The sequence below is a fragment of the Lepisma saccharinum genome, chromosome 21, assembly GCF_977018435.1.
Source record: "Lepisma saccharinum chromosome 21, izLepSacc3.1, whole genome shotgun sequence".
In the NCBI taxonomy this organism is placed as follows: domain Eukaryota; kingdom Metazoa; phylum Arthropoda; class Insecta; order Zygentoma; family Lepismatidae; genus Lepisma; species Lepisma saccharinum.
In genome coordinates, this window is record NC_139249.1 from 43,444,948 (window position 1) to 43,468,666 (window position 23,719).

General features: G+C 37.5%; 1 protein-coding gene across 2 annotated transcripts in view; it reads left to right on the plus strand.

The window, feature by feature from the left end:
* fra (neogenin protein frazzled) overlaps window positions 1–23,719 on the plus strand; it is a 116,649-nt gene that overhangs the window by 18,900 nt on the left and 74,030 nt on the right. For both annotated transcript variants that reach the window (XM_083143358.1, XM_083143357.1), the window contains exons 4-6: window positions 2,969–3,133; window positions 5,903–6,022; window positions 20,117–20,270. In XM_083143358.1, the coding sequence (XP_082999484.1) occupies window positions 2,969–3,133; window positions 5,903–6,022; window positions 20,117–20,270 (439 nt within the window). The remainder of the gene's footprint in view (window positions 1–2,968; window positions 3,134–5,902; window positions 6,023–20,116; window positions 20,271–23,719) is intronic.

A 23,719-nucleotide genomic window follows, 5' to 3' on the forward strand; every position in this document is an offset into this window, starting at 1 on the left:
TTTTTTAGCACCCCCACTTGGACACGACACTGAATATTGACAACTTTTGTTGGTTAATATTATAATTATATTAGTAAATTTCCTGAAATTTATAATGTAGAAAAGAAAATGCAGAAGATTAGTCTTGGTAGACTCACTTTATCAACCATATGTTAACTACACAAAAGTGACTTCCGGGATTGTTCTTCCTGAGACCTAAATCTTATTTGAAGTAATTCTTGAAGCTTTCCTGGTGGCGAATGATGATGGATGAGCTTTTCTCAGAATTCAACCACGTGCTTCCGAGCTTTCGAGAGCTAATGTCTCTCTCATCTTCAGGAATTGAATCAGGATTGAATACCTGAAGATGAGATTGACGTTAGCTCTTGAAAGCCTATCCAGAAATCACCTGGTCGATATCCTGAGAAAGCCTCTTCATTATACTTATTTGTCCTTACCTTCCTCACTGGAGGCATGGAACCATGTTTTCCACACTATATCATTAATAATGTTAACTGTTTTCGTGTGGTAGCTATGCCAATGTTGCCAAATACAGGGTTTTTCCAAAAGTCCTTCCCACATTTAAGTTCACTATATCTTTATAACGAACAGAGATATTTCAGGGAAATAAAGTTTGTACTTCACAGCAGTCTTTAAAGCTTTACTTGGCAACACTGCATGTCTATCGTCCTCATCACACACACCCAACTGGGCCCCATTCACATCGATGCATTCCTGCAATCTTGTTCTGAATCCGAAATTTCTGCCATACTGCAATATCTTTGGTTTGAGTTCATCCAGATCTCTTGGGTTTTCCGCATACACTTCCGTCTTGACATATCCCCACAGCGAAAAGTCACACGAAGTCAGGCCTGGTGACCTTGCGGGCCATGATGTACGAGGTGCATCCAGAAAGTAAGTTTCCCTATTTTTTTCCCGTGAAAGTACACATAATGAGCCGTGTAAATTGCGCATGCGCAGCAGAGCTAAGACGTATCAGTCATATGCCAGGCGGACAGATCCCGCCCGGCGCCAGTAGCGAGGCAGCAGTGGTCCGAAGTGGAAGCTCGTATTCCTTCTCCCGCCGCATGCCAGTAGCGAGGCAGCAGTGGTCCGAAATGGAAGCTCGTATTCCTTCTCCCGCCGCATGCGAGGTTCGGTCGGTGATAGAGTTCCTGAATGCACAAAGCATTGTGCCAATTGACATTCATCGTCAGCTCTGTGAGGTCTATGGGCCGAACATTATGAGTAAGCAGATGGTGCGTTGCTGGTGTCGGCAGTTTTCGGAAGGTCGTCAAAGTGTCCATGATGGAGAGCGATGATTTCCTCGACAGGATCGCCACGGGCGATGAGACGTGGATTTCGCACTTCACCCCGGAAACCAAGCAGCAGTCAATGCATTGGCGGCATAGTGGATCTCCGGTCAAGAAGAAATTCAAACAGACGCTGTCGGTACAGAAAGTGATGTGCACCGTGTTTTGGGACAGGAAGGGCATTTTGCTCATTGACTTCCTTCCCAGAGGTGAAACGGTGAACGCTGACCATTACTGTGAAACACTAAGGAAATTGCGATGTGCCATTCAAAACAAGAGGCGTAGCATGCTTACTGCAGGTGTTGTGCTCCTCCATGACAATGCTCGTCCACATACGGCTCGGCGCACAGCAGCTGTTTTGACGGAATTTGGCTGGGAGTTGTTTGATCATCCACCTTACAGTCCTGATCTGGCTCCCAGCGATTTTCACGTTTTCTTGCACCTCAAGAAATTCCTGTCCTCCGGTGAGCGTTTTGGCAACGACGAAGAGCTGAAGACGTCTGTCACACGCTGGTTCCATTCACAGGTGGCAGAGTTCTACGACAGTGGGATCCAAAAGTTGATACCACGATACGATAAGTGTCTCAATTCTGGTGGTTGCTATGTTGAAAAATAGCTGAACTTTTGCTGTACCTGTTGCCAATAAATGGTTTCCTGAAACTGTGTTGGTTTTTTTTTAAAAAAAATAGGGAAACTTACTTTCTGGATGCGCCTCGTAGCTTTCTGCGGCCAATCCACCTGCTTCCTGAATCGACGCCATCTTGGAATCACCTGATCTCTCGAAGTCACATGATCCTCTCAGTGTGCAGTGTTGCAAGGTAAAACTTATATACACTGCTGTGCAGTAAAAAAAAAGTAAAGTGCTCCCCTGTGCTTTGCACCATGCCATGAAGGCATATAGGGGGGGGGGGGGTTCAGGGTTACACACTTTCTTGATCTCCGCCGAGCTGGGGGTGATGGTGATCAGCACCATGCCCCTAGCCTCCTTTACCTCCCAGAGTTTCCTCCGGGTACCCACTTTGCACAATGCTGGGTTGTCACCGGAGCTGCTTGAACAAGTGGAAAAAATCCTGGTTCTCCCCCGCCACGGATCGAACCCAGGTCTCTCACATAGTAGTCAGATGCCCTAACGACTGAGCTACCGTGGTTTATGCTGTGCAGTACAAACTTTATTTCACAAAGTTATAGTGAATTTAAATGTGGGAAGGTCTTTTGAAAAACACTGTACACCAACAAAGTTTGCAAATTTGAGGTTTAAAAAACACACTGAATTTACAATAAAAATTATATAACTGTGTTATTGATTTGCATTGGCTTAGAGTTGCATCATTAATTCTGCATGTTCATGTATTGGTAGTCATGTGTTATCTCTATATTTTACATTTATATCACATCATCTCAGGAAAACAGATGATCATGAAATGTATAGCTAAATGTAAGTGGACATTTCCTTCACTGTTTAGATGCAAGTTGTTTTTGTCCATGAATATCATAGATAACCTATGATTACTTTGTGTGGAACTTGGATTTCAAAAGCACACACACACTTGATTTTTACTTCTGCAATTAGCCAAAAGTGACAGAAAAGCATTATAAGATAAGCAATATTGATTTGTATTGTTTCTTATGAACAAGTGTGTCCTGTTTTTGCATATTTATTGTTGCTTTTCTTGCAGGCTTGTCTGAGTTTGACATAATGCCGAGAGATCTGAAGGTACTTCCAGGTCAAACAGCACATTTTAGTTGCGTAATTACGGGTGTACCATCAGCAAATATCACATGGCTCAAGGATGGGCGACCAGTCGTTTTTGACGAAAGCAGGATGTTGGTGTTACCATCAGGTAAGGACAAGGGACTCAAATTAGGGCTGAACTGATACTGGAAAGAGTGAATTGTGTCCATTTTGGTTGAAATTTAATCATGGTCACCTGTCTGTGTCAAGAAGGCATACTAAAACTAATCAGGACCAAGACCTCAAAGTGGCCATTTACTGGGTGATGCATGATCATTGCATTGAGCCCCATTGCCACTGTTTTTTGGCCTTCTAGAACTGAACCCCAAATTCTTCTTTTTCAACGAGCTTCCCAATTATGCGAATGGTTCTTGGTCAACACCAGAATTATAGAGCTCCCATCAGGGGTGAAATCTGGGCCAAATTGTATAGAGCGACCACCAACAGAAGAACCTTCGGCCAAAATCCTTCATGCACCTCCCCACCCCCTCCCCCATTGGTTCAACTCAGGCTATAAGGAAGGCTCCACTCTACCCCTCCCCTCCATGTGGGAGTACGATTCACAGGAGTCGCAGGTCTGCACAAGCTCTTTTGCTCGTGATTCCACTATACCAATGGCAAGAGCCATGTAGGGACCTGCATAATTGGTGTAATATTTTTGCACTTTTTCATATTATTTTCCATAAATTTTGTATTTTCAGAAACACACCATTCCCAAAATTAAAATGGTAAGAATTTGCAATTTGTATATATATTCTTAGCTTCTTGGACCCCCACTACAACTTAAGTGACATTGCAAGGAATGATTGACAGAAGAAACATTTCTACCTCAAACCTGATGTTCAGATTGGAAAAGGACATACAGTTTAAAGTGTGATCCAAACCACTGACAACAAGTCAAAGATGAATGCATATTCCTGATTTTCAAGGTGTGTGATGCTAAAAGTGGCGAAATTTGTGAGAAACATGAACAATTGTGTAAGAGACTAATTTTTCATAATTTTATAACATACTATGGATAAAAAAACGTATGTAGCATATAATTGTATTCCCTTACAATCACTTAGTGGTAGCAATCGATGTTCTTCTGTGGTGTTGTGATTGCAAAAATTTCAGATACCTACCGTGTAAGTGAATCGATGATTAAAAGAAAAGAAGGTAGATTTTTAGTTCCAATATAGATGCAATACTTTCTTGTCGCGGTGGCTCAGTCGGTAACGCGTCTGACTACCATGCTCAAGGTCCCGGGTTCGATCCCCGGCCAGTTCAAATCCGGGAACTTTTCTAACGGTTGAAGCGGCCCCGGCGCCCACCCAGCGTCGAATAACATGGGTACCTGGAGGAAACCCTGGGGGGTAAAGGCGGTCAGGGGCGTGATGCTGATCACATCACCCCCACTCACGACCGGATCAAGAAAGTGTGGGGCGTTACCCCCACACCCCCTATACGCCTTCATGGCGTGGTGCTATGCACAGGGGAACACTTTTTCTTTTTTTTTTTTACTTATGCTAACATATTTTTATTTTTAAAAAATACTTATTATTTCCAAAAGTGAGTAATTCACACCAGTGCAAGTATGAAGCTAACACATTTTGCATGACATATGAGTAGTATTTTCTATGTAGGTTGCATCACATCTTGTGATCATTACCCAAGGAAGAGAAGTGCAGCCAAAGCAGTTGGCACCTTTCGCTAATAATACAGTGACTATGAGTTACATGATCTGCATTGAAAAACTTCGTTTCATGTGTCTGCTAGTAAGAATACAGGTTTCATCTTCAAGGTTCCTCTCTATCGTAAATCTACGCAGCAGTTGAAACTAGAATGGAACATGCTATATGCTTTCTCATAAGAAAACTATTGTTGGTGGCATTTGGGGTGTAAGGGGTGATCCACTTGGACGACACCCAAACTATCAACCTTTATTTCATGTAGTAACACCCTGGATTGCATTGTGCAGACTAACGAGGCTCTGTCATCTGGACTCACAGCCAGTATATTCTGGAATTGAATCCTCAGAAATGCTCCTGCTTCATCATTCCCACAAAAAGTTTCCTCTCAAAATGATCTTGGTGTTATCATCGATGAAAAACTAAACTTTGATGAGCACATTACAGATACTACTAAAAGAGCTATGCTATGCATCTGCTTGGTCTTCTGTACAGGGTCACTGAAATCCAAAACCAATCACCCACTAGCATATTTCTCCCGTATTCGTGAATACTGCTCCCCCATTTAAACCATGGCTTCTATAACTAATCTTTCCAGGATTACCTCGTCATTTCTCACCATAGAATACCTTCTCTCAGACACCTCCATAAAACAGATATTATGTCTTGTCTTGAATATCCAGCCACCACGCACTTGTCATGAAATTTGTGCATAAAATCATCAAGAGTAAATTTAAAAACTGAATTCCTGATCATTCAATTTAATTTACGAATACGCTCACAGACAACAAGCAACGTAAAGCTCTTCATATCCCACTACAAGGCTCTCCCTTCTACAACTGTTTCTTTTCTGTAGACTTCTCCGTTTTTATAACAGACTGCCTCCAAATATCAACATTTTATTGCCAGAACATAGTTTCCTACAATTACTAAGAATGTATGTGTAACTTTAAATTTTTTTCTGTGCCATCTTGTATTGTTTTGTTTTGTTGTTGTTTTCCTGTTGGTACAGTTTCAGCATAAAATGGTCTTTCAGTACTGTACTTTAAATTTAAGTAAATAAATAAATAAATAATTTCATACGCATCTCTGAACTAACTTCTCATTTAAAAACTGTATGTGGATGGCTATATATAACCAAACCTTTTAGCAATTGTTCTTCTCGAGATAATCAACAAATACATATTTATATTCCTTGTGATTTGCAGGTTCCCTTGAAATAGATGAAGTAAAGTTATCTGACGAGGGAGTGTACCAGTGTAATGCAAGCACCTCAGATCAGTACCGTTTGAGTGATAAGGCTCAGCTTGTGGTGGATAATATTAGAGGTGAGTTATAGTAATAGCTAGGGGCATGCATATTTAGTTTTTTACGAAAACACGAAATGTGAAATAGCACATTGTAATGATAATTTTTCATGTTTTTGAGAGGTATGAGGTGCATTTTCTTACCATGTTTTGTCACAAAATGATGCGAAATGAACTGCAAAATGCAAAATAAACTCTTAAAACACAAAATTTAGGGTTTATTATGGGTGAGGATAAAACTAATATCATTTTATTTTAACAAGATAAATGCATATTTGTGTGTGTGTGTGTGTGTGTGTGTGTGTGTGTGTGTGTGTGTGTGTGTGTGTGTGTGTGTGTGTGTGGGTGGGTGGGTGGGTGGGTGGGTGGGTGGGTGGGTGGGTGGGTGGGTGGGTGGGTGGGTGGGTGTGTGTGTGTGTGTGTGTGTGTGTGTGTGTGTGTGTGTGTGTGTGTGTGTGTGTGTGTGTGTGTGTGTGTGTGTGTGTGTGTGTGTGTGTGTGTGTGTGTGTGTGTGGGTGGGTGGGTGGGTGGGTGGGTGGGTGCGTGCGTGCGTGCGTGCGTGCGTGCGTGCGTGCGTACGTACTTGGATGCATCATCATTTATGAACATAACACAATTTTGAGTAGTTCTTATGATGAACACATTAGCAAACCAACACAGGAACATAACAAATCAACTTGAATAGTGTCAGAACCTTTTATCAATCAAGTTTGTTACCTTCTTCCCCATGCAACTCTAAAGCAAACTAAATTTAAGTGTTATGGAAATTTCACACCCTAGAGATAAGTGACATATGTCGCTTGGAAGCTGTGATGCTTGGCTAGTGTTCCATATGTTGAACGCTCCGATGAATAATTGGAAAGCGTGCAATTCGGAGAAAGATGTCAAAATTCAACAAGATATTTACTAAGAACCTAGACAAGCATGCACAACATACAAATTTTGCCTCATTCTTGCCGAACACAATAGCTAGGAGTGTACTAGTCTTATTACCGCCAACAAGAATGAAGCATGCTCTACAAATGGGGACCGAACGGACATGCACAAAGTGCCCGTTATATTTAAATTGCAATCTAATTAGAATTTCTCCCAACAAATTATATATGCACCCCCTCCTTAATGTCTATTTGTCTTTTATTTACGTCTTGTCAATTACTGAAAAATAATTGCACATGGTTGTGACCAACACACATTTCCGAAATGTACATATTCATTAAACAAAACATAATTCTTATGCACTCGGAGAATTATTAATCCTATTAACTATCATGCACTAGATTACTAATTGCAAATGTGTAGCCTCAGTATTGCCAACACTCGACATCTCTGAAAATGTATAAAAATACACATCAGTTATCAGAGTTCTATATTCGCGTCTCTATTAAATCATTAATAATCAGGGTCAAAAATAGCGTTCATAAATCAATGCAAAAAGGTACAATTCATTTCATGCACAAGCACTCTTATGTTAAGTCAAAGAGTAAAGAACAGTCCTCGTGGCATTTATATAACATATGTTACGTCAGAAAGAAAAGTACTATTTAATAGGGATACGTAATCGTTCTTGTCCAGACGATCGTGGCTACGCACTTGCAACACAAAAATGTTCGTTGGAAAAAACAATGGTTATATATTACCTAAAGTTCCGAGATGTAAACTTCTCAAGCCACATGGTATATTGTGGCTGACACACAATAGCGGTCAAAAACCTGAAGTAACATGCAAAACATCACGTAGGCACGGCCGGTCAAGGCGATCCAGCTGTTAATGTTTTTACGTTGTTTTCCTCTTTGTTTCTGTGCAGGAACTGCAGCAGGAAATTGAGGAAATAACCTCAATGCAAAATGTTCCTCTAAATGCCACTAGGTGGCAGGCGTGCTTGGAGCTGTCAGGTGCAGAGACACCTGATGGCGGGAGTGAGAACTTGGTTTATTACGTTAAGCCAGTTCATATGTTAGTATATGAGAATAGCGTAAATTATTCGCTATGTCACAAAGCGAACCCTCAGTAATCAATTGAACCTTTTGAACCAAAGCGACACTTGTTTGCTTGCATGCCACTCGGACTGGGACTGGGCCATTTTCTCAATACCGTGCATCTGTCACCTCAGTTTGTTGTACTCACGAACCGGCAGTCTTACAACATTTTTGAACCCCTAATTTGTTGATATAATATAAGTATCAATAAGATCAATGTTTCGTGATTTAAACATAACATTCTTTTGGCTTTGTAAAGTTTGTTGGTACAGTTATCGGCTGTAATTTGCCTTCAATATCATGTGGAGAGAACCTATTTTGGTCATTTAGGGCTTGACTGCTCTTGTTTGAAACAGCCAGCGTTTTGAGGCAAATCAATCAAATTTAGTGCAGTGTATCTCAACCAGCGGACCATGGACCAGTACCAGGCCCAGGTATCAATTATACTGGGCAGCGGGATGTTCTGCTAAAAGTGGTTGGCAAATCACATTATCCTAATTTCATATTTCAGTTGAGAATTTCTGTTTTTTAAGTCCACTTTATGTGCAAATAGACTAAACAGGACTGGACCTACAGTTTAAAGTGGGATCTGCACTACTATGTACACTGCAACAGTTCTTTAATTCAAAGACATTTTACAATTATATTTTGTTATTTAGTTGTGAGCATAATCTGAAAAGAATGAAGAAAATTCTGTTGTGCTACTCTGTTCAATTTTGATGTTATTTTGTTTGTTATTGGTAACTATAGTGACTGTAGAAATTGGTTAATATACTAATGTGATAAGTAACATTTGAAAAGTTATTTTTATTTAAAATATTGCAACAAACTGCTCCACACTGGGGACAGTTGCAATAAATTGGCGACCTAGAGCCAGGATTCGAAATTTGTGAGTTGATAAGAACTGAACTGATATGCTATAATGAAGAAAAGGGAAGTGCCTTACGTGCTTCGAAGTAGTGTGTGCCTTCAACCGGATCTCAGTGATGTTGCTGAAGTAAGCAACGAAGAGGACAATTCTGGTAAGCAAATGGAGGATTTACTCTGTTGTAAGGACAGATTTTCTGACACTCGCATGATAGGATGCACGTTATGCAAGAAATGGGTACATGTAAATTGTAGGGGTCTTACAGTTATTCACTGGGTAATATTCAGCTCTATGAAAGAAGACTATTACTGTAAGTCATGCAAGCCAGAATTCAATCCATTCACTCTAAAATCATACTTGGATACGGTAAATCCCAATATTGACCAAATTTTATCTGCTTTTCACTTGAGTTTGGCCCAACATGAGAATAGGTTGCAAGACAAGTTGCTCCAGAATACCGAAACGCTGGAGAATAGGTTACTTCAGAACACTGAAGCTTTGGAGAATAAGTTACTTCAGAATACTGAAGCTTTGGAGAATAGGTTACTTAAGAACACTGAAGCTTTGGAGAATAGGTTACAAGATAGACTTGTTCAGAACACTGAAGCTTTGGAGAATAGGTTACAAGATAGACTTGATCAGAACACTGAAACGCTGCGCGAAAGTTTACAAACAAACTGTGAAGTTTGGGGCACAAAATTGGTTAGGTTGCAGCAAAGTACTGAAAAACTGAACGAAGGACTCCAACATGTAGAAAATAAGTTGCAACAGGTTTCTGATTCTTGTCAATCAGCTAATAGGTTACTAAATGAACGTATAAATGATGAAGTAACTTTATTAAATTCGAAAGTCAGTGATCTTGAATCAAAACTAGACCATCATGATGATGAGTTAAAGCAACACGTATCAAACAAGTTGTGCCAACATGAAACTTCTATAAGTACACTACAAACAAATATGAATACTACGCAGGTAAAGTTGCAAGAATTTGATTCTATGCTTAAGGATTTAAATGAGAAATGCATTAACTTAGAGCAAAGCGATGTTATTTGTACTAGTATGGTTAGAGACGTTCTACAACCAGATAAAGAGCTAAGTAATGTTGATGCACTTATTAATGAACATAGGCACATAGCATGCCAAACTGATACAAGATTAAGTTCTAAAATAAAGCATGTTGTTTTTAGTGAACACAATAAATGCGAAACATTTCATACAGGTTCTTCTGGCTATGATACATCTGATGCTGAAGTGAATTCTGTAAAGGAAAATGTAACCAAATTGTGCAAGGGCAAATCTGCTCACAATAAAAATAGAAATAAATTTGCTAAAGCTTCCACTTCACAAGGCAAGGATACATATGCATTGCGGCATTGTGTTTTAGATAATACTGAATTTACTAATAGCAATCCTACTGTTGACAAAATCCATTGTACATGTTCACTAAATAACCATTCATTTCTTTCTTCGTTGAACAACTCTTTACTGTATGATAATAAGCACGTACATACTTGTGATACTGAAAATAATGCACCTAGTTCTTTATGTGCTACAGACACATCAAAGCAAATTTGTTCTACATCTAACAGAAATTCCATACCTTCTAGAACTTATGTTGCTTGTGATAGTAAAGACAATTTCACAGGTCTTGAAACTTCAGTATGTGATTGCCAACGTCAAAGTACATGTCATTCCTTAATCCATGATCAGTTTCCTGATGACTTAAATGTAAATCATAGTCCTTGTACTAGAACAAACTGTACTTATAACCCGATGTGGCTGAATAATGATTCTACATGGAATTCTTATAATCAGTCTGATACATGCTCTAATAGATTTTCACGAGTTAGTGAACTTAGTCAATTGCCACGTTTTGGAGGAGATGTTTCAAAACAGTCTGCTAGAGAATTTATCGAACAACTAACTACAATGTTAAACATAATTGGTGTTCCTCCCAAGTATAAATTATGTATAATTCGTAAGTGTTTTTATAACGTAGGCGCTTACTGGTTCAACAGTGAAAAGAAGAGTTTCATTTCTTATGAGGACTTTGTACATAAATTTCTTGATCAGTTTGCATCTAATGAGTTATTAGAAAGTCAGTTGACATTGTTACGATCAAGAAAATACAACCCAGCTTCAGGTTTGTCATTGGAAGCATACGCTTTAAAAACGTACTCTGCTTATTGTAACCTTGTGGAAACTCCAAACAAAGTTGAAGTAATACGGATGATTTTGAAACAGCTACCTGAGTCAATTTCAAAGAATGTGGGCTGCCATAATATTACAGATCTTAAGCAACTGACGCAGAAATTAAGGACTATTGATTTGTATTCGAGCGAAAAGAATAAAAGTTTATCTTTGCCCGGTGATAATACAGATTCTGATGACAAGGCTAATAAGAAGAGAAGTTTCGACAGACCAAAATACTTCGTCAGGCAAGTAAATGTGGAGCGGAATTCTTATGATTCTACAACACAGACCGAAAATGCAGGAATCAATGTAAATCATCGCCCATCTCCCAGAAGATTTGAACGCAATCCCTCAAGAAGGCAGTTTGTAAGGTCTGAAAGAATTAATAATAACGTAAATAATTCGAATTTCAGACTTGGCAATACCCCAACATCTGATAACAGAAGATATAGTAGAACTGGAAATTACAATGAACAACCAATAGAGTATGGTAATGCATCTCATAGTTCACAGGAAAATAGTGTTACAGTAGGCAGCACCAACTTGCAGCGTAATTCTGCAAATATGGAACACCTAACTCCGACTGCTACTACTACCACAAGTGCACATTCTTCTAACTACTTAAACAACTAAGGCAGGGTGATATGCTCCGATTTACCTTGCCACAAATAAATGCAAAGGAGCTGGATGGTAGAGTTAATAATCCTTATTTAGTACATGTTAAGGAATGTCTGAAGGATTATAATAAAATTAAATCTTTAGGCGTTACAAGAGATAAAGTTTTATCTGTAGCATTTTTATTAGAATGGTACGATTCTGAACCAGAGCGGATTATGTCAGAAAACGGTACTCCAATACCAAAAATTGAGAATCCAGAAATACAAGGTAAAATTGCGGATCTGTCTTTAAATTGTTTAATTGATACTGGAAGTCAGTGTAATTTATTAGATTATAAAATCTGGACAATTCTAAGTTCAATTATACCAGGAACAAAATTGGAACAATTAGAAGGAATACAATTGGCTTGCTTTGCAGGAGATCAACGTATAAAGGTAATGGGTTTCAAATATGTAACAGTTCAAATAGCAAATGAGTTTTTCCACATGGGACTGTATATTGTCAAACAATTACAAGCTGATTTAATTTTGGGTTCGCCGTTTTTGTGGCAATATAAGGCGATTATAAATTACAGCAACGCAACCGTCATGCTTTCGAATTCATTAGGTCAGGAAATAATTACTCCGTTTTTAGTGCAATCTGAAGAAAGTCTTCCGTCAATGAAGGGAATAGTACGTTCTTGCAAATTACCAATTTCAACCACTTCACAAATTGAAGGAACATCTGACATCGCTTCGGAGGAAGATATTCGGCGTGCAGCCTACATGAACAATACTGTTCCATCTGATTGTTTGGATCAGTTATTTCATCTTCTTCTCGAATACCAAGTTTTATTTTCTGACAGACCTAAAAAAGCAAATGTGGAAGCTTACGATATACAATTGGATACTGATGTGCCAATAATAGCACCCACTTACCCTGTTCCTTATGCTAGACGGGATGATATGGAAAGAGAGTTACAAAAATGGCAACAGTGGGGCGTTATACAAGAAAGCACATCTCCCTATAGGAATCCACTCCACATAGTCCCAAAGGCGGGAGGTTTATGGAGACCAGTGGTCGACTTCCGTAAATTAAACCAACACGTAATTTCTCCGATGACACAGGTAGAGCCTATCTCGGAATTACTACAAAGATTGAAGGGAGCAAAATACTTCACATCTATTGACCTTAGTTGCGGTTATTTTCAGATTCCTTTGACACCAAGGTCGTTTAAGTTTACGGCATTTTCTTATAGAGGTATTTTGATGGAGTTCCATTTTTTGCCTTTTGGAATCAAAAGTGCCGTGAGTGTGTTCGTTGATAGAATGCATAAAATATTTGGCAATCATACAAATTCTTTCCTGATTGTTTATATTGATGATATTTTAATTTTCTCTCCATCAATTCAAAACCACTTAGAACATTTACGTTATGTTTTATCAACTCTGAAGACAGCTAATATGTCTATTAAATTGTCGAAATGCAAGTTCTTCCAAACTGAAATACATTTCCTAGGCCATGTGATTTCTGGAGAAACCATTCATATTGATCCTGAAAGGAACCAAGCAATCATGGATTTTCCAGTTCCTCAAAACAAGAAGGCTCTAAGGAAATTTTTAGGAATAGTAAATTGGAGGAGAAAATTTGTTCACAAATTTGCAATGATAGCTGCTCCTTTGTATGATTTACTAAAATCAAATAACAAGTGGGACTGGAAGGAGAATCATCACCAAGCTTTTAATGATTTGAAACAGCTAGTTACATCTCCTGATGTATTAGCTCAACCGGATTTTAGTAAAATTTTCCATCTTAACACTGATGGAAGCAAAGTTGGAATTGGAGGAGTTTTATGGCAGTTATCAGATGAAGATGAAACGTTAGTAATACAATATGTTAGTAGAGTATTGCGTGGTACAGAATTAACTTATTCAACTCATGAGATTGAATGTCTTGCTATCCTCTTTTCAGTAGAAAAGTTTAGTGTTTATCTTAGTGGAAGAACATTTGTTATTCATTGTGACCATCAGTCACTTTCATGGCTGCAGTCGGCTAGAAGTTTAAACCCAAGACTAAACCGCTGGGCATTAAAACTTCAAAGTTTTGATTTTACTGTTGAACATATTCAAGGTTCTACCAATATTGTGGCTGATGCCTTAAGCAGATATCCTGCAAGGTCACAGGGAGATTTATTCACATCGAAACTCTACGTTAATAATACAAATATCGATCTCCTATCCCAAGATACTCCACAATACTGGGTACAATCTCAACAAAATGATGAGCAGTGTCAAAAGTTAAGAATGGCGATAAACAAAGGAGATTCTAAGTTTGAAATCAGAGGTCATTTTAGAATGCATGAAGATATCTTATTCTATAAATCTATTGCGTCTGAACACTGGAGAATATTTGTACCTAAAAAAGCTGTGGAAAAGGTACTGTATGATCATCATGATTTATGTGGACATTTTGGTTATTCAAAAACGTTCAGAAAGTGTTCAAAATTTTTCTTTTGGCCAAACATGAAAGCCAGCATTAAATTATATCTGAGAAATTGTCTTGAATGTGCCAAGTCAAAGCAGAGAGTGCAACGTATCACACGAGAAGATCTTCACATATTAACTCCTAAAATACATCAATTCCTTTCATTAGATTTGATTGGTCCGTTACCAGCTTCTCAAGGTTATCAATATATACTAAGTATAGTGGATCTTGCAAGTAAATTTATTATGGTTTATCCTTTGCGTAAAGCTTCATCTATGGAAATTATCAATAAACTAAACCAATCGTATTTTCATCATTATCCTGCATGTCTAATTATATTAAGTGATAATGGTTCACAATTTAAATCTAAGGAGTGGCGAAGTTTTATTACCTCCAAGAACATCAAGCATATTTTTACTTCGCCATATTCACCACACGCTAATCCAATTGAACGCTACAATAAAGAGATTGTGCGTTTACTGAGGTTATTTTGCAAGGATAATCATAAATCTTGGGCTAAATGTTTGACAAACGTTGTCAAATTGTTGAACAATTCATATTCTGAATCTATTGGTTTTACACCTGCGGAACTATTTTTACACGATCAAGTTAAAGATAATATAACTAATATTGTCGATTGGCCTGAGAATATTGAAGAATTATCCTGGAAGGCAAAATACTTGGAGCTAAAAGAAAAACTTAAACATCGAAGAAATTCTAAAGGTGTTCAAACAAGCTCTGGTACTAAAAATATTGTCAAAGGAGATTTAATCATGATTAAAAATCATGCTAAGAGCTCTGCTTTAAACAAAACTATCTACAAATTATATGATTTGTTTATTGGCCCATTCTTGGTAATAGAAGTAAGAAACAATTGTGCGACTGTAGTTTCTCTAGATGGAAAGGGAACAAAAGGTAGACAAAACCTAGAAAACATTAAACATTTTAATTGTTCGGAGGAGAAAAGAAAGGAGTTGTTAAGAAATACTGATTTATGTATTAATTGTACATAAGGGTTGAATTTGTTGTAATTTTGTGCAAAAACGAGTTCCGTTGTTTGCATTATGTATTTTATTATCATGTGTAAACCAGCATGAATTTATTATCTCTGTTCTTTTGATCATCATAGTATCTTTTATGTAAGAACTTATGTTTGGCTTCTATTCTCATCAGTATGGTGTATGTCAATGTATTGAGGAAGAGTGTTGACACGAATAACAAAGGGAGAATTATACAAAGTGTCTCTCTGGAAGAATGATAAGAAGAAATATATATATATAATGTAAGTTGAATGTAATGTGGTTCGCATTTTTATTGAAGGGCTTCGTTTGCACATATAGTTTCAAACGGAAGAAGTGCACTCGTTAAGAATAAAACCCTTTTAAATGGACATAAGATGGTTATGAAATAGTAATGGTAATGAGATTGCAGTAAAGAAGAAATCTACTGAAGATGGCTGTAAAGAAGATGTGAAAGGAATAAGATTGCTGCCAAAGAAGTAGTAGAAGAAGAAGTGAAGATGATACATTGAAGATGTTACGTTTGAAAAATATATGTATTTCTACATCAAAGTATGATGTCAAGGTTTTCAACCGGAGGAGGAGGCTATTGCAACAGTTCTTTAATTCAAAGACATTTTACAATTATATTTTGTTATTTAGTTGTGAGCATAATCTGAAAAGAATGAAGAAAATTCTGTTGTGCTACTCTGTTCAATTTTGATGTTATTTTGTTTGTTATTGGTAACTATAGTGACTGTAGAAATTGGTTAATATACTAATGTGATAAGTAACATTTGAAAAGTTATTTTTATTTAAAATATTGCAACAAACTGCTCCACACTGGGGACAGTTGCAACACTCCTTTTCAAATAAAGTGGCACATACTTCAACTGTCCAACCTTATAAAATGTGCCACTTTATGTGAACAAGAGTGTACCTCCACTGTGTATCGAACCCAGGATCAATTGATTACAATGCAACGACGTTACGGCCATATGCCATCCATTTTTTTAATATTTGTCAACAAGCCTAGACGTAATCGAAGTATTACTCTTTATGATTATGCCAGAATTCATGTACCAATATTTAAATTCAAGGGTACATGTTAATTTATATGTAAAATTTTAAATACTGGAAAGGTATCTGCGATGGAAATTTTTGAGGTCCAGACATTGATTTTAAAAAATAATTTACCGGGCCGCAGTCTCACGATCGTTGAGAACCACTGCTCTTGTGTTTAAGTCTTTGCTTTATCCAGGTTGTAAGTGAATGAGAGAAGTCAAGTGCATACAGTTTGGGGTCAGTGCATATGATTTTTCATGGACAACATTCCTTTCCTGAGTTTAAATAACTTATAATAACTTGCACAAATTTTACAACATAATTTACACATAGCAATGTCTCTTCTTGAGTTTTCTTCTTGTGACTAATAAACTGCTTAGTGCAATTATATTGGCATCATCATGCAAACTGCAGAAAAACAAGTGTTGCTTGCAGTGGCTTGCAGCTTGGCACTTTGGTGTAAAATGTCCTTTAAAGTATGTTTTTCAAGATGCAGCAGGGGCGATTCCTCCATGTAGGAAGTGAGGAACTTCTTACAGTTCATTTATATATATTTCCAGTTCACTACTTTTTAGGAGTTTAATGCACATTATAAAATTGTGAGCGTAGTGTTTGTACATTTGACCAGGTTCGCTACTGTTTGCTATCACTCGCTTGTTCCAGCTGTCGCCGTAAACGATGTCTTCCCTGGCCCTACTGCTGAGGAACCTCGATCTTCCAACTACAGCGAGGTGGGTGAGGGGTGTGGAAGAGTGGGGGAGGGGTTGCTCGGTTATATGGTCCAGCGAGGAAAAAGCACTCAATTCCTCATTCAGTGATGCAAACCTATGCATTATGGTTCTGAACCTAGCATAATTTGAACTTTGTTGGCACCTAGCACCCTGTATTTGGCATAAGGATAAATCTTACCTTATATCTAAACGCCTGTCCCTGGGAGACAGATAAATCTATTTTTATGGACGATACTTTGAGGAAATATATTATTTAAAGTAATATATCTTATTTGTACTTCTTCAATGGACTTGTTTCAAATAAAGTGAAGTATGCTGACCAAAGGACAAGTGTTTACAATCACATTCCAGTACACCCTCTTCTGTTTTCATCTTTTCTTTATCCTCCCCAATTTAGCAATTGAACGTTTTATGAAAGGAAATCGGTACAAAGTTGGGAGGTCACAAATGAAACACGACCACCGTTCCCAATTGTCGAATTTTCTCCAGCTTTTTCAAGCACTATACTGAATCCATTTACTTGGTTGGTTGAACCATTGTAATTGATTTGATGGGCGAAATTCTCAAAATGTTGCTTAACTATAGCAAATATTGAATAAACCAAGTTCACAACATCAAAATAGCAGCATAAATGGAACTATAAACTACATAATTAGTTGCATTTAGCATAATTTAAAAGTTGAAGAAGCAATATTCTTACCCCGGGATTGCAAAACACACGACGACAGGCTGGGAGGACTCCATAAACATCAAACCACAGATAAACATATTTACTTAATATTTTTTTATCTGTGGTGGATCTAATCAGCTTGGTGCACTCAAAAGTGGGTACAGTGTTGCAGGTGCAGATAAATGCAATCGATAGTTCAAACGATACATGTGCCTGTTCAATTGAACAGATTTTCAGTCTTTTCTCAGTCTGCTTTCCACGACTTCCTACACCTAAAAAAATCCACGAGTCGCCACTGAGATGCAGCACATTTTTAGTGAATACTATTAGTGAATATTCCATTCTGAACTTCAGTTTATGAAATAAATTATTTTGTGAATGAATCGTTGTCCCTATGTTGGAATGAATTATGCTACAGCTACGACGACATTTTTTATCACATATATTTCATTTCCTTATAAGCTGCCATAGGCCACTAAATCACTAAATAATCCAAAAATACTAATCAACACAAGGTTTTAAATCTGCTTCAATGCAGTTTGTTCACAGTTTATCACAGTTGTGTTTTCCCAGTATGTTTCTGGTATAAATATCTCCTCCGTGAATTAACCATGCCAAATTATAAGTCTGCCATATTTAATTGTCTTGGTGGGTTTCGTCTAAATGGAATACCTTATCGGTCCTCCAAAATACCTGGCTGCTATGGAAATGGCAATTTCCTTGGTCAAATCATTAGTGACCCTCAATTTGGTCCCCAACATTCCTCAATTATGCATTATATTTAAAAACATTTATTGTCATACTATAGCTTAAGTGATGCCCTAAAATTCTTAAATGAGTTTTTTTTTTCTTAATCTCCAAAATGTAGTTTAGGAGGAGTTTTGAAAATGTCATTAGAATTTGGAATCTACCTTAGCATATGAAAAATCCATTTTTCATCCACAATCTTGAAATGCTTTGAACAAATGCAAATGCAAAACAAAATCATTCCTGAGGTGTATCTAGTTGTGGTTAATTTCAGCTAAAAACCTCTATATTTGCTGCTGTTTTTGTGCTCTCAAAATTGGTGACTTTTCGTAAAACATGCACCGTATTACAGGTTTTTTTTATTAAGAACTCAAAGCTCAAGTGATGCCTTAACTTTGCTGAGACGTCTTTCTTAATCTACAAAAATGTATTCTAGTCAAATACGAGCATAATAAAGCTCTCGGAAGACATTCTATATCAGTCTTGTCTTTCTCCATCTGGAAACATGGCGACCAATTTTTCTCAATACAATGCGAGACCAATCCTTCAAGTAATCTTGCATCTGTAAAATTTGCAACCCCAAAGCTTTACAATTATGGCAGTTCATGAATACAATGTTTGTGATTTTACCACCACTCCTGTCCTAAACTATGAAATATGATTTTAAAAGTTTTACTGCAAAATTGCGAACCAATGAAATCTCTAAAATGACATGGACGTCAAAAATTTTTGAAGAATGAAATGAATGTTAACATGTGTAAGTACAGTAAATTGAATGGCAACTAGGAAGGAAGTTGAGGTTTCTGCCATGTTGTTGGAGAATGGTGTCATCAACCGAATGTCATGGGAAGTGTTGAATTCTTTGTCTGCTGTTCTCTTGCTGGCCAAGTTGAATTGGTCAATAGGCACTCACCCTGACCCAAGAACTGTGGGGTATTTCTTCTTCCCTGTTCCCCTTCCATTGCAATAAACAGGACTGAAGAACTGACAGCAGGGCTCGACTACAATTCTGATAACCTCCTTCATAGTTGTCAGTTCCTTTAAGAATGTTAATGATCTATTAATGTTATTCAAAGAACATCTTGAACTTTATACTGGATACTTCCCAAGAAAGCATTCCAGGTTGGAGAACAGGAGGTCCATCCAGAGATGGACACAAGGGACGACCACACAGCAACTTCATTGGTATTACCAAAATGTCATATCAGTAGAGGCATGCATATTTTGTTTTTGCTGAAAACTAAATGTGAAATAACACACTGTAATTTTCATTTTTTGTTTTTAAAAAGTTTGAGGTGCATTTTCGTACCATATTTTGTCACGAAATGACGCGAAATGAACTGCAAAATGCGAAATAAACTCTTAAATACGAAATTTAGAGTTAATTTACAGACTCGACACTTTCTGAAGTCTGAATTATCCTGCGAGTTGCGCAAATCGTGGAAAATTGATTAATTCTGCTGTAAATATTTGAGAAGTAAAAGTGAAACCTTTTACACAAGAATAAACTTAATCCTCTGATACCTACATAATGTGATAATGTTTCTTTTGTGTAATAAGTGTGGTTCTCTTTCACCATTTTAACCGAAATGCCATTTCTTGTACCACTTTTGATCCCGAAATGTGACCAGTTTTTGTACAGTAATCTCGATGTTTTATTCAGCATAAATATGTGTGTGTACATGTTGGTCCACTCCCAATATTTAATGTACCTTCAGGCTTTCACTTGACAGTTTCTATTCTTGTTATGTATGGTGATGTAACTCATTCAATGCTTTCTTTACAGATCTTGCCCAGCGGATATCCCAGCCGCTTTTCATTGCCACTCCTCAAAGTATTGTTGTTACGGAAGGAAATGCTGTAACGTTGGACTGTGCAGCTATTGGGTCCCCAAGACCTTGGATCACTTGGCTGAAAGATGGTGCAACGATTGATATGGCGTAAGTAGACTGTACAGGTTTCCATGTGCACACTTAAACCTACAATGTAAAATTTCTTAAGGTGCACTGTTGTATCATGTTACTACTAGTGCTTAACCGATACCACTCTGAACCAATACCCATATTGGTGCTTGAAACTTGTAATAATTAAAACTTGTTTAAAATATTGACCAATGTTATTCCCATCCAATTATATTCATCAATTTCCCATTAGTTTTGCTTTAAAATATTCAAGATTTATATCAGAATTTGAAAATATTGCAGACTCTTTTTAATTTGAACTTCAAGGGGACATGAAAGAAATTGAAATAATCCAAAATTTGAATTAACAAAAACCTGTATCATTAAAGATGATTTCAAGGGGAATAAACTTCTGTTCGAATTACAGAGTAATTTGAATTATAAAGTAAAGTGTTCCCCTGTGCTTAGCACCATGCCATGAAGGCATATGAGGGGGTGTGGGGTAACGCCCCACAATTTCTTGATTCGGTCGTGAGTGGGGGTGATGTGATCAGCATCACACCCCTGACCGCCTTTTATCCCCAGGGTTTCCCGCATGGTGTGGTGCTAAGCACAGGGGAACACTTTACTTCTTTACTTTACTTTACTCACATTAAAGGACACCACATCAATCCACACCACTACTTCACAACACTGACTTTCAACACAATATAACCTCACATGACAACTGTCACGTGCCTAGTCGGCTGAACACAATCACTAATGCGAAATGGAATATTTCATGGAAGCGACGACAGATGGCAGGGTGCAAAAGAACGGGAAGGAAAGCTGATTGTTTAAATTAGAATAGCAGAAGGATGACCATATATATTAAAGCGAATGGGAAATAAGTAAATTCAGATTATAAAAATGTATATAAGGAATAAATAACATAATGTAAATAGGAGATTATGATAATTAAGGATATACCCATATATAAAGTTCAGTAAAGTTAATAAGCTGAGTGACGAGTTCAGAAATGTGTCCTTTTTCGATCTTTGAGATCGGATTTGATTTTGTTTACCTCTGGCGAGGAGAATATCGCCAGGTTTTGGTTGTTTTGTCCCTGGTGGCGCTGTATTCAAATTAGACGCCCCAAAGCACTTACGGTTGCACTTTTCTTTAGATGCACTGGGCCACAGGTAGCGCTTTTCCTTAGCGATCTTGGGCTGTCCCTTTTGGTGTGGGATAGGAGGTGGTGCTATATCTGTATCCAGATTTGTCGCCCATGAAATATTTTCGAGCTTGTGTTCAGGCTTCAGAAAAGAGGGAAACGTGCAAAGGTATTTGAGCTTTCAAGAAGTATACGATTGCTGTAAAAGAAGAGAAAAGAAAAATATATGATCGCTATAAATAGCAGAAAGACGAAATAGATTGATTTGCTGCAAATAGAAGATAGAATAAATAGATGATTTGCTGGAAATAGAAGATAGAAGAAATAGATGATAAATTGAAGAAAGAAGAAGTAGTCAATCATCTATTCATAAAAGAAATTGATATCATAAGAAGAAAAAAGAAGGAGGCCAAAAAACGATTTGTTGTAAATAAAAGATTGAAGAAATAGAAGAAAGAAGAAGCCAATCATTTATTCATAAAGGAAATCGATATCCTTAGAAGAAAGAAGAAGAAACCTATTCATTTAACCAAAGAAGAAATTTACGATAATAGAAGAAAGAAGCCTATTCCTTTACAAAGAAGAGATCTACGCTAGTAGAAGAAAGAAGAAGAAGCCTATTCGTTTAATGTAGAAGAAAGAAGAAGAAGGCAAATATAATCTCTTCCAAAGAAATATTCATGTACATATATCGTATAATCTCTGTAACTGTGAAGATTCTCAGAATATAGACTCGCATTTTCATCATATCCTTTGGCTATAACGCTTTCTTATTTGCATTCTCAAACAAAGAACCCATTACCCTGAAGATAATGTAGCCATGGTATACTCATTTAAGTAGTGCACATAAGGCACAACCTAACTTAACCAAAGCTGGTTCTGACCAATGTGAGAAAGTCCCTGATTGAGTAACTGCCATGTGTAAATCCATAAGAAACAGGTGAAACATAAACATTTCCATTTAGGTATGCAGTTCACAAACATGTGCCTACAATATCAGCCTTGTTGTTAGTTGTTTGCATTCAGCTGCTCTACACCACTCTCCATTACCTTCACTTCTTTGTAGAGAAAATGGTTGTATTGAACTAGAACTTCATGAATTAAATGCTTTATTTTACTTCGCTTTTGTACCACTTTTGGCTAATTGTAAGGATGGGGACAAGTCATGATATGATGAAATTGATGAATGGACACTCACAAACATCCATGCCCAGGCCAGGATTCGAACCCGGGACCCCTGGCATCGTAGCATGATGTGCTAACCACTCCACCACGGGGGCTGGCTAGAACTTCATGGAATTTGCCATAAAGTATGATCTTGCAGGTTATTTTCAACTAAGGAAGTAGGACTGTGCCAATACCATTTTAACCCAATGCACACACTCTTACCGATGCTTTGAAGCTGACTCCTGTGTTGGAGTGGTTAGCACAGTGTGTTACAGTACTAGGACTTCCAGGTTCGAATCCTGTTAGCAAAGTAAAATATACTAAATCAGTTAAGTTTTTCTTTAGAACTATGTCATATAAAGCTACCAAAGTTTTCCTTTACAAAATTTATTATATCACATTTTTTCATTTAATGTATTTCTCCCCACAGTGTTGCAAAAAATAATGAAAATTATGAATTTTACATAATTTCCTGGATATATAGACTGCAAAAGTGCAGTATGTTATTTTTATGGTGGACTCCAGGAGAAACACACATTCCAGAAATGTATCCCCTGGTATCAGTGATTAAATTCCAATCATAATTTTTCTGAGTCATCCATATAAGAAACTGTGCGCTACAATCATATTAAATGATTTTGGCACAAACTTCTACAAGCCCCTGCCCTCCCTAATGGCATAGTGGTCACATCGTCACCTTGTAATCAAGGGGTCCCAGAATTGCTGTATTTAATAAAGGTACTTGTATTGGATTAAATGGAGTAATTCCCCTTGGTGGTACAAGGCACATAGTGGTTCGGATCCATCTTGGAACTGTAGGTCCAGTCCCGATTAGCCTTGCTGTGGAAAAAGTGGACTTGAAACAAAAACTCACTCTTACAAGCCTAAATATGCTCATCTATCTGCCTATTGCACTTATTAAAAGTGTAAACTATTGTTATTTGCCTTTGGCCGTTGTTGACAAGTGGTGACAGTAGGCAAATGTTTAAAATAGTGATTGGGTAGGTCTGGATCTTTGAATATTCAGATATTAGGTCTCGGCTTTAGATATTGAATCGAGAATTTGAATATTCTATCCAAGGTTCAATATTCAGATGTCAGATCTAGGATTTGAATTGCGTTGGATTTGTATGCCCATCCCTAATTGAATAACATTGTGTATATTGAG